The sequence below is a fragment of the Numida meleagris genome, chromosome 7 (genome assembly GCF_002078875.1).
Source record: "Numida meleagris isolate 19003 breed g44 Domestic line chromosome 7, NumMel1.0, whole genome shotgun sequence".
Classification (NCBI taxonomy): Eukaryota; Metazoa; Chordata; class Aves; order Galliformes; family Numididae; genus Numida; species Numida meleagris.
Genome location: NC_034415.1, coordinates 16,272,922 through 16,284,424, shown reverse-complemented (window position 1 = coordinate 16,284,424; position 11,503 = coordinate 16,272,922). Strand labels below are relative to the sequence as shown.

General features: G+C 50.4%; 1 protein-coding gene across 1 annotated transcript; it reads left to right on the top strand.

Moving 5' to 3' along the window:
• CYR61 (cysteine rich angiogenic inducer 61) lies at positions 7,047-9,544 on the top strand. Its single transcript, XM_021404814.1, has 5 exons — positions 7,047-7,194; positions 7,292-7,508; positions 7,829-8,176; positions 8,305-8,507; positions 8,617-9,544. Exons 1-5 carry the CDS (start codon positions 7,135-7,137, stop codon positions 8,914-8,916), a joined length of 1,128 nt encoding a protein of 375 aa, XP_021260489.1. The 5' UTR covers positions 7,047-7,134; the 3' UTR covers positions 8,917-9,544.

The window sequence follows — 11,503 nt, the reverse complement described above, 5'->3', positions numbered from 1 at the left end:
ATTGTGCCAGCCCAGGGAGCTCACTATAAACAGATCTAACTTCTCTGTCAGGCCCCATGAGCTCGGCATGAACCAGGAAAAGTAAACATGTACATTAAATATTTACTGTTTACAGTGTGTACAATCTAAAAGTGTTTTTAGCAGCACAAGTAAGGCATACTTTTAATCACTGATTTTTATTTTGACATGGCACTGTTAAAAAAATTGTATGGGTACATCCTGAAAGCCCGCTCCTTCCAGCCAGAGGTTCTCCTCTCACAGCTGCCAACAAATATCATTCTGTTACTACACACTCCTCACATGAGAGACCTATGGTGTCTGCTGTTTTTCCCAAATAATCTCGTTAAAAATTGGGTCTCTGAGTATTTTCAGAATCAGACCTCAGTTAGGCAGCAAGACAGTGATAAGTACATACGCTGCTGAGTACAAAATGATGCAGAAGAGTACGGGAGACACATGGACCAGATACAGTGGGAACAGAGGAGGGCCCCAGAAACAATCCAAAAGATGGAACACCTTCCCTGCAAGGACAAGCTGAGAGCTGGGGCTGTTTAGCCCTGAGAAGAGAAGGCTCTGGGGAGACCTGAGAGTGGTCTTTCAGTATCTAAGGGGCGGGGCTGTAAGAAAGAAGGGGACAGACTCTTTAGCAGGGTCTGTTGTGACAGGACAAGGGGAAATGATTTTCAACTAAAAGAGGGAGATTTAGATTGGACTTAAGAAGAATTTACACAAAGGGTGGTGAGGCACTGGCACAGGTTGCCCAGAGAGGAGGTGAATGCCCCATCCCTGGAGACACTCAAGGTCAGGCTGGACAGGGCTCTGAGCACCTGATGGAGCTCTAGGTGTCCCTGTTCAGTGCAAGGGAGTTGGACAAGATGACATTCAGGGGTTCCTTGCAACTCAAACAATTCTATGATTCTATAAAAAACAACGAGCAAACATCCCCGGAAGTAAATAGCTGCCTGTCATCGCTATTTTTTAATATATTTTTTTAAATGAATAACAGAACAGCTAGCTTTTAGTGTTTGCTCCATGCAAAAGGGTTTCTGCTTTCATCTCAACATTGACACTCGAGTCATAATTTCTGTACAACAACAGGAAAAGAAATGTTAACACAATCATAAAAAAGTCTCCACACCAAAGTAGTCTGCTGATAGCCCTGCTAACCTTGTACTTCCTGAGGACATTGGTCTTTGGGAAAACAGTGGGCAGCAGACACAGACATGCTTCCTGGCTGACTCAAAGAGATGTTCCCTCCTAGTGGGCCTGCTTTCACTGGTGGGCTCCTCTGTCCTGGATCCCCACTAGGATCTGGAGCAATGCATGCAGCCTTTCAGCAGGCAGCCTACCAGGTCTCACCCACCAGCTCTATTTTAGTCTCCGGCAGAGATAAACTGAAGAAGACATTCCATTCAAAAAATTTGTTCTTCACTCCTCAAGAAAAATCCCCCAACCAATTCAATGGAGAAAGATGCACCTTTAAGATTTGGTATGCTACTCAAGGCTAGAGATGGTTTAACACTTCTCCTTAATTGCAGGCATGCAAGACTGGGATGGGCAGCTGTTTGCACATTCTTGGATCACAACTCTGTCTCCAGAAACATTCTCAAAGCACACACGGGATCTGCTGGCTGCCTCTAAGTCCTCCCTATCTGCAGGGATGACATCGTGTCTACTTATTTGTCTGCTATTGACTTTTTCACTACACTATCACTGACCAGAAGTGAGGAGCGCATGCCAGAGAACTGTGCAAAAAGTCAATCTCCAGCAGGGCAGCCCTAGCCTGGCTTCCTTCTATCAGTTAGCTCACGCGTGTCATAAAATAAACACACACGACAGAAGAAAAGAACACAACTAGCTGCCACTGAAAGTTGGTAGGTGAAGGGTAAGAGCCCAGATAGAACAGAATGGAAACAAACAGTAAGACAGCAAACACAACCACGGTCTCACTGTTTCAATAAGCTTGTGTTTGTAGCAGAGGATGAGTAATGACTGTGGACAAAGCCAACAGGCACCTCAGGGGATTCTGCACTGTTCTGAGATTGATCCCATGACATTTTCAGCAGGTAGCCCGCAAATCAACAGGATTCACTATGTGGCAAAACATCTTCAGTATCTTGAAAGATGAGGCCCTTCCTTCTATTTGCATGCAAGGAAAAAAGAGCTGCCCTTTAAACAAATAAACAAAAAAGCACGCCTACAAAACTGTGTTCTTAAAAGCAAAAGCCAGGTAAGCCCTCCTAGTGCTCACCTGTCAGCGACAAAAAAACATTTTCCTGGGTCATCAGAAGCAGAAAGTGAAAGCACCAGAATGAAGGCAGAGGGTTCTACTAGTGTTGATACCGCTTGAACTTAAGAAAATGAAGCTTTGATGATAAACTACAATGAAACACAATACCCACTGGGAAAGAAGAATTTGCCGCATACTTTAAATGTTGAAATGTAAAAACAAACCTGAATGTACCAAAGAGCAGACGTTCTTGGCTACAGATCTCCAAAACACAGATAGAAGCAGAAGACAACTGTCTCTAAGGTGTAGCTATGAGGTGGACTCAGGCAGACAACAGCTGAAAACCATTATGGACCACAGCCCACAAGTGTTCTTTGATCAAGAATTGCTCAGGCACTGCCCTATTGATTGCAATCAGGTTAACCCAGTGCCAGTAACCCTTTGTGATCACGACCAATTTTCCTTTGAGCTTGCTCATTTTACTTTAATAAAGACGTCAGTTTACGTAAAGCATTGCTCCACAGGGAAATCCTGCACACTGAAGGCCAAAGCTGGAAGCTATGAAAAAGTTTATCCTGAGGTCATTTGGGATCCACGTCCAAGACTTTCTCCTTAGCTGGTGCTGGGGAAGAAGCTGTGTGTACTCCTGATACCTCAGCTTCCATCTGTAAAACTCACAACACACAGCTGCAAAAAGAATTTTTCTAAGATACATAAAGAGAGATTTCAGCTCGTACCTCAAGTAGAATCACTGCATAAAGAAGACAGACATGGTTTGAAAGTCCACATGCATCCAGGTGCTGGCCAGGACCACCTGACTTTCATTACTTATTTACATGGCAGAGAGGGTTTAGGCCAAAGCCAGTAACAGTCTTTTCATTGAAAACTTCAGATACAGGGATGTGCCTGATGCAAATACAGTCTTCTGAGTGCATCCTGGTGCTGAAGCAGTGAATGAGAGCAGGTTAACGTACCTTAGTAATCCACCCACCTTACCAAGGAAACTGAATGGCTTCCTAGTGCTACAGCAGCAGTTAGTGTAGTATTAAAGTGAATTGAATGCCATCTCCTTGAGCAGCAGTGACAAAGAGCTGGGCTCTCTGAAGGAGCTAAGTAGGAGATGACGGTAACTACTTTCCTTTCTGCATCCAGCTGTGGGTGAGAAGCCATGCAGCATGTACTGCCAGTGACCATCTGCAAGGATGGTTCTTGAAGAAGCAATGAGCACAACTGAGTAACATTGCAAATTTTACTTGTCTGGGTTCCCTGCGGGGTCAGTAGGCTCACAAGTTCCCTTTCCACGTTCACAGAAGGGGAACCTTCACAATTCCTTAACAGCAGCCAGAGGTAAAATCAGCATGCCTACAGAGCAAAGTGTCTCTCGGTAGACAGATGCTGTGAAGCACAAACCCACAAATATTAGAAACCGCAGGCAAAGCATATACTAGACAAAAACTGACAGGCATGAGCACAGCTAAAGGGAGGGCAGTGAGGAAAAGGAAGAAAACACATAGGAAATACCATAGTCAAAGAATTCAGCATAAACTCTGAGCAAACCAAAGCAAGAAAAAAAAAAAAAAGCATCTGAACCCACTTGGATTTGAGCTGCTGAAGCCTTCTGGCTACTCTGCTGCTATGTTGCTATGCTTAATTTGCCCCGCTGGATTTGCACCTCCTGTGAGTCACTGAGAGGAGCCATTGACTCTGGAAGAACTGATTTAGTGCAGCAGGAACCGGCAGCCTGGCAGGAGCTGCAGGAGAGGCCCAAGCGAAGGTAGGTAAACATTAGGAGAGGAAAGGTCGTCGGGAAAAAGCCTGGAACAGGGAAAAGGAGAAGAAAGAGGAGGAGAGATGGAAGAAATGCTCAGTAAAGGATGGGCAAAGGAAAGAGAGAATGGGAAAGAGGAAATTAGAGATGGTACAAAAGCAAGGGCTGGATGCTGGTTTCAGTAAGAACCTTCCCCAGAATTCATGTGACTGTAAACTTCCAATGTTCTCTACCTCCGGCTGGATGCCTGCTGCCACCGGGCGCACTGCCGCTTAGAGGGCTGTCTGTCCCATGCACCCCCCCCACTGCTCCAGAGTCCCCACACACGGCCATGGAACGCTGACCTTGGGTGGAGGAAGGGAAACTACGTTTTTCAGCTGCATTTCCTCTTGATTTGTCTCTCCAGAAACTGCTTTTCCTGGAGAAATAAAGGCCTGTGGAAATGACAGTATGTACCTGGTAAATCTGCAATACCTGGTGCATTAACCAATTGTTCCAAATTCCTGCTTAACCAAGCTCTCAGCTGACCTCACCTTACCAACAGCTATTGCTGCCTACAGCACACAAGCTGGGAGACAGTAAGATGCTTTTTATTGCATAAAGCTGGGAATATTTCCCAGTTCCCTTAGGACAACAAAGGTCTGAAACTTGATGTTATGCTGAACAAAACCTATAAGAGATGCTCCCAGCTTTTTCCTGTCTCCTGATGTACGTCCACAGACACAGGCGCAGCCTGGGACATAAACTCTGGGTCACAGTTTGTGACAGGGAAATGTGTGGAATGGAAAAGTATGAAAGGTTCATGGTCCAACCTGAATGCAGAGATACTCAGCCCATCTCAAATGTTGTCAGCTGCTTGAAATTCAGGACAGGTTTGTCAAAAGGCACTTCAAAGCTTTCCAAGTGACCTTTTCGAGCAAATGCAGGTTCATTTACAGTTTCCCATCAGAGTTGTGTGGATGTGTGGTAAGACACGGAACCAAGTGAGAAAAGCGCCATTCATTGGCTTTCCTGCGGCATTTGCTGAATGTTGTGAAAGCCACAGATCAAAGCAGAATGTTTGGTGCATGTCTTTAAATTAGATGTAACTAAATAGACAAGTGTTCGCATAAATCCCTGAAAAGCAAAAGAGTCCAATTTAACCACACACTGGTGCAGCGGCTCTTCTTGCTTTAACGTTTTTGAAGTTTTCATTAACAAAAATGTGTTGAATGACAACGTTGTTCCATCTGATCTCAAAGCTGCCGTGTAAAGTCTCCTTGAACAAAAAGCACCTGCGAGGAGTTCCACCACCACGGGCTGTTTTAGAAACGGATGAGCCCCAGAAAGCACCCGCAGCGGCAGGAGCCAGGGAAGCGCGGGCCTCCGGTGGCTCCGAGGCAGGGACCGAGCCTCGCTCCTCCTCCTCGGAGCTGGAGCTGAGGGGTGGGGATGGCAGCGGGTACCACCATCGCTGGCAGCCGCCTCAGCTGCCGGTGGGCCCCGTCTAACTTCACGGACACCACCAGCGACTGCGCCGCCTGCAGCGGCACCGCAGGGCGCTCTCAGCAGCGCGTAACTAAGGACGGGATTTCTCTCTCCAGCCGAGTCTGGAGGCGCACGGCCGCAGCGGAACCACCTCGGGCCTCAGGCTTTTCCCCCACGGGTGTGCGGCCGTACGGGTGGAGGGGCTGGCCCACTCCGGGGGCACGGCCGCACGTCGGGGGCGAACAGAGCGCTGCGTGCCCGCAGGCGGCCGCCGTCGGGTTTCCGCCGGGCGCAGGGCCGCACCGTGCCGAGCCCCTTCTCTCGTCCCCGCGCCGCGCCGCGCCACGCCGGCAGCCCGCGACCCCCGACAACGCCGAGCCCGGAGCAGCGTTCCCGGGCAACAACAGCCCCTCTTCTGCGGGGTCCGACGAGACCGCTTTATTTTTCCCGCCGCTGCTAAAACACAAAAGCAAACAAACGGCGCGCACCTCCCCGGCCCCCGACTTACCGAGCCGTGCGCGTCCCGTCCGCGGCCGTGACGCCGTCCCCCCGCGGGTACCAGCCGGCCGCCCGTGTGCCCGGAGCCGTGCCCGTCCCGCGGGGCCACGCCGCCAGGGGACAGGCAGCGCCCGCAGCCCGCCCTCCCCATCCCTCCACCACGCGGGGCTCTCCTCCGCGCCTCCACCTCCATCCTCGAAGGCAACCGAAAAAGAAGAAAAAAACTCCCCCGAAGCCCACCCCAAACCGGTGTTAGGAACGGGTCGCGCTCGTAAGGGAATTCCTGCGACGGGGACTCGCGGTCACGCCGCTGGGGCGCGGACGGAGCTCCGCTTTTCGCAGTACCCGCGGCAGGGTAACGCCAGTTGGCCGCTCCGGCTCTGCGCTCCTAAATCATGATGGACAGATTGCGTGAAAAGCAGGAATTCCAGAGAATTTCCTGCCCTGGGAACGGCAGCGAGGGCTATATTTAACAGCATCTGAAGTTGTCAAGAATGCTTTGCGGTTGGATAACAGAGCAGAAAAATGTGAAAAATGCGGGCTACTGCTATACCAAATATGGAAATATTGTTACGTCTGGTGGCCGAATCCCCATCTGGAAGCACTTACGGCCACGCGGGGAAAGGGCGCCACAAGAGAAGCCCAAACGCTCCTTCCCGGCCCCAAGCCCCGAACCTCCGCCACGGAACCGCTACCGGGAGCGCGTCCGCCCGAGGGGGGCACGGGGGCACCGCGGCCAGCGGCCGTCCCGCGGGGCCCGTCCCGCTCGGCGCCCGCCTCTCCAGCCCCGGGGCGCGACCCAGCGGCGCCCCCCGCGCAGCGCGGGAGGGGCCGGCGGGGCGCGCCCCCCCGGCAACCCCCAGCCCCGCGGAGCGGCGCGGTGCCTAGGCCGGGCGGGCGCGGAGACCCCCCGCGGCAGAGCCGCCGCCAGCGGCCGCGGTGCCGGGAGACGGGGCGGGGCGGAGCGACCGCGCCGCGCGCCAGCCGCATTCCTGGGATGCCGCGAGCGCTGGACGCGGCCGCGGCCCGGAACGCGCGACGTCAGCGCCGCGGCGCACGCGGCGGCCCCGCGCCGCATAAAAGGCGGTCGCGCCCGCCGCTGCCTCAGACCGCGCCGGCCCCGCTCCGCGATCGCAGTTCGAGTTCCGCTCTCGCTCCGCGCCGCTAAGACATGGGCTCCGCAGGAGCTCGCCCCGCGCTGGCGGCCGCCCTGCTCTGCCTGGCCCGCCTGGTAAGTGCCGCCCTCGGGGCTTTACGGGAGGGCCGGGGATAACGGCGCGGCCGTGCCGGCTCTCGCCGCTCACTGCTCCGCTCCGCTCGCCCCGCAGGCTCTCGGCTCTCCGTGCCCCGCCGTCTGCCAGTGCCCGGCCGCCGCGCCGCAGTGCGCCCCGGGCGTGGGGCTGGTGCCGGACGGCTGCGGCTGCTGCAAGGTCTGCGCCAAGCAGCTGAACGAGGACTGCAGCCGGACGCAGCCCTGCGACCACACCAAGGGGCTGGAGTGCAACTTCGGCGCCAGCCCCGCCGCCACCAAGGGCATCTGCAGAGGTAAGGGCTGCCCGCAGCGCGGTGCGGAGTGCCGGAGTTTGGTAACTTTGAGTCCATGTATGGTTATGCTTTGTTGTTGGTAGCTTGGCAGAAAGGCACATGACTTCAGCAGTCTGGAATGCGATTCAGTATGTCTGGGCTCTGCTAAAAGCACATAAGGAAAAGTGATTCCTGACTAACTTATTGTTCTAGCCCCGCGTCTCCGGGGGACTGTAGGGAACTTTACCATGAACCGAATTTAACAGAGCAGCAAAATACGTGTCTTAAAATGAGCTATTCCCGGCCCTGACGCCCTCTTCTCTCTCTCTTGCTCTCTGCAGCACAATCCGAGGGGAGACCCTGCGAATACAACTCCAAAATCTACCAGAACGGAGAAAGCTTCCAGCCCAACTGCAAGCACCAGTGTACGTGCATAGATGGAGCTGTGGGCTGCATCCCGCTCTGCCCGCAGGAGCTCTCCCTCCCCAACCTGGGCTGCCCCAGCCCCAGGCTGGTCAAAGTGCCCGGGCAGTGCTGCGAGGAGTGGGTCTGCGATGAGAGCAAGGATGCGCTGGAGGAGCTGGAGGGCTTCTTCAGCAAGGAGTTTGGTCTGGATGCTTCCGAGGGCGAACTGACCAGGAACAATGAGCTGATTGCCATCGTGAAGGGAGGCCTGAAGATGCTACCTGGTGAGTGTGGGCTTAGCTGCGTGATGGTGACAGCTGAGGTGCGGGGGAAGCTGTGTCTTTCTTTAGATGGATTGAAAGAAACTCGGGGAGAAGATAGGTGTAGTCTAAGCCCTCCTTTTCTTTTCTAGTTTTTGGATCCGAGCCACAAAGCCGAGCTTTTGAGAATCCCAAATGCATCGTGCAAACAACTTCCTGGTCCCAGTGCTCAAAGACGTGCGGGACCGGCATCTCCACCAGAGTCACCAATGACAATCCCGACTGCAAGCTCATCAAAGAGACCAGGATATGCGAAGTGAGGCCGTGTGGCCAGCCCAGCTACGCCTCCCTAAAGGTAAATACAAACTTCTCCAGTGCTCTTCTTCTTTCCGAACTTGTTCAAGTAGAGGGTAAAGGCAGGACAATGATCTCCCACTAATAATGTTATTGCCTTTCCTTTACAGAAGGGAAAAAAATGTACCAAGACTAAGAAGTCCCCATCCCCGGTGAGGTTTACTTATGCTGGATGCTCCAGTGTGAAGAAGTACCGCCCCAAGTACTGTGGCTCCTGTGTGGATGGCAGGTGCTGTACTCCCCAGCAGACCAGGACTGTCAAGATCCGGTTCCGCTGCGATGATGGAGAAACCTTCACCAAGAGCGTCATGATGATCCAGTCCTGCCGTTGCAACTACAACTGTCCGCACACAAATGAAGCTTATCCCTTCTACAGACTGGTCAATGACATCCACAAATTTAGGGACTAAGTGGTGTTTGGGGTGGGATGTTAAACAGAATTCTGAAGTAACCAGCCATGGAGAAAGAACCTCTGATGGAAGTGGTGCCTTGCCCATTTGAGGGCAACATTGAGATGTTACAAGAGTGCACTGTGCAACTGGACACTAATGCAAGAGATTTAAGCATACTTAAAGCTTCATAGTACTGGAGCAACTTTACTGCTTCTTTTTGGAGCACCTTTACCTTATACTGTTTTCTGTTTGTAAGTGATCTGATACATGTTTTGTTCTGGTTATGAAAACTTTTCCTCTCCTGTTCAATTTAACACTATGCTTTTCCCCTTCCCTCCATCTCCTTCCCCCCCCGTCCCTTTCCCAACCAAGCTGGAAGGTACATTCCTTCCTGAGGTGGACACTTATGGGGTGTTCACGGTGGCAGCTATTATGTACCAACTGTAGTTTAATGGCAAACAGAAATCAGTTGTTTTAAAGCTGAGTATTTTATTTATCGAACTGTAGCTCTTTTCTTTTTTTTTTTTTAACCCCTTCCAGCCCCTGTAATACTGGAATAAGTTGTAAATGATTTTAATTTTATATTCAATGAATTAAAAGAATTTATTTATGGAATTAATCATTTAATAAAGAAATATTTACCTAACTATTCTTAGTAGAGCATCTTGAAAGGCAACAGACTTAAGCTCCTTTCTAGGACCACCTTGAATTCCAAGAACCAAGATCCTCTGGAAACCAAAACAGGCTCCACCCCAGGTACAGCAATGAATGAGTAAGCTGAGTCTTTGGGTAAACGATATTTTGAAGCGGTATATGCAATCTGTCACGCCGTGCACTAGAAAGTGTACACAGAGAAAGCTTCCTGGCATTGAAAGCAAATGTTTGGAAGAGAGACTGAAATGTTAATTAGTCTGTCAGATTATTCCAACTGTCCCGGAATTTGCAACATAAGGCACTTCATTAGAATGCAGTATGTGCGCAGTGATGTTGAGCACTGGAGTGGAAGCGGTGGGCAGGTCTCACATTTTTGGTGGCTGCTTTCTGCAAATTAATGGAGTTCTGTGGAAGAAGAATGCTTCCTACAGTCTGCAGGAGGTAGTTTGCTTTCACTAAATTCAAATTAAATGAGCTTGAAGCAATGACTTTTGTTAATCCTAATAACCCAGTGATGAAAAGTAAACATACTGTTAACAGGAGAAGAATGTGAGGAATTTCAAGTACTTTTCCAATAGAGTAAAAGGCAAAGCAGCCAATCTTCTCCGCCTCCCCTTCCCACTTTAAATATGTAACTACTCTTCAGGGACGTGGATGACATTTAGTGAACCAAGGGAGTCCTAAGATAGCTAGCTGGCATGCATTAAGAAAAATGACATTTAAAAATGACCTACAGCAGGAACTGAGAAAACTGCATGAACCATTTATGCTACGCTGGCTGGTGTAAAACTGCACTACAGACAAGACTGAAAGGAAACCTGCAGCACAGTTTCTTCCTTCTCATCACCAGTCTTCTGGCACAAGCTTTTCCTGTGGCATTTACTAAGGAAAACACTTCTCACATAAAGCGGCGACTGATCGCATGGTTTTAGAATTGTGAAGCATTGCCATCCACTGTCACGCAGTTAGACGCGTAAGTGACTAGGAGTTCACTTCTCATTTGATTAGACATAAATATTTCAATAACATAAATGGCCAAATATCTCAGCAGCTCATCGCTGGCAGCTAATACTTTGCCTGAAGAAATTACAGCTGCCTCTCTTCTGCTCAGTCAAGTTTTCTCCCTGGAGGCATTCACATCTTCAGCTGTTCTGGAATTTACCACCTGGCCACCAGTCTCAGCTGCACCTAAACCTGTCCGTACAATACTTGTTGACAGCTAGAGTGTAAAATGCAGTGAAGTGCTTTTGTTTGTTTTTTTGCTAACATCTAGTGCTGAACGCTTCCTCACATCACCTTTCACTGAGCAATCACGTTTACACACCGGGTTACTGCATGGAGAGAAGAGCGTGTTGTTTGCAGACACAGTGCTGGTTGCCCAGCCCAGGCCACCTCCACCTGCAGGTACACCTGCAGAACACCTACCTTCAAAATGACCTAACACAGCGCTCCTACAAATTACAGATAGGTATAACTACACTATGCTATACGCATAGACTGTTTGCCTGAACACGCACAGCGTACACAAGCACACATGGCCCCTCCTACTCCCATCTAGAATGGAGTTATAGGCACAGGCGTGAGGTTTTGCAGCCCGTGTGCTGAACTTTCCATGTCCCATCAGGCAGAGAGGTGCATCTGTAATCTCTGCTCACAAGAAGCGTCTTGGTGGGAGAGTAAGAGCTGCATGGGCAGGACATGCAGACTTTGGAGTAACATGTACTAAATAAAATTGCCCCATTTATGAGGAAAACGAACTACAAATCTTCCTGAGTTGGAGTTTCACACCAACTGCTCATCAATGATGTTCTCTTTTCATTTGTTGCATTTCACAATTACATGGCAAAACTACTAAGCCTCACAACTCCCCGTACTGCGAAAGGAGTCAGCGTCACCTCTTGTGTAACACCTCTGCACATACTTTGAAACCATTATGTCCCTGATGCTCCAA

Coding starts and splice junctions, on each gene's coding strand:
- CYR61 (XM_021404814.1), top strand. CDS start 7,135: ATGGGCTCCGCAGGAGCTCGCCCCGCGCTGGCGGCCGCCCTGCTCTGC. Junction 7,195..7,291: donor TGCTCTGCCTGGCCCGCCTG/GTAAGTGCCGCC, acceptor CTCGCCCCGCAG/GCTCTCGGCTCTCCGTGCCC. Junction 8,177..8,304: donor AGGCCTGAAGATGCTACCTG/GTGAGTGTGGGC, acceptor TTTCTTTTCTAG/TTTTTGGATCCGAGCCACAA.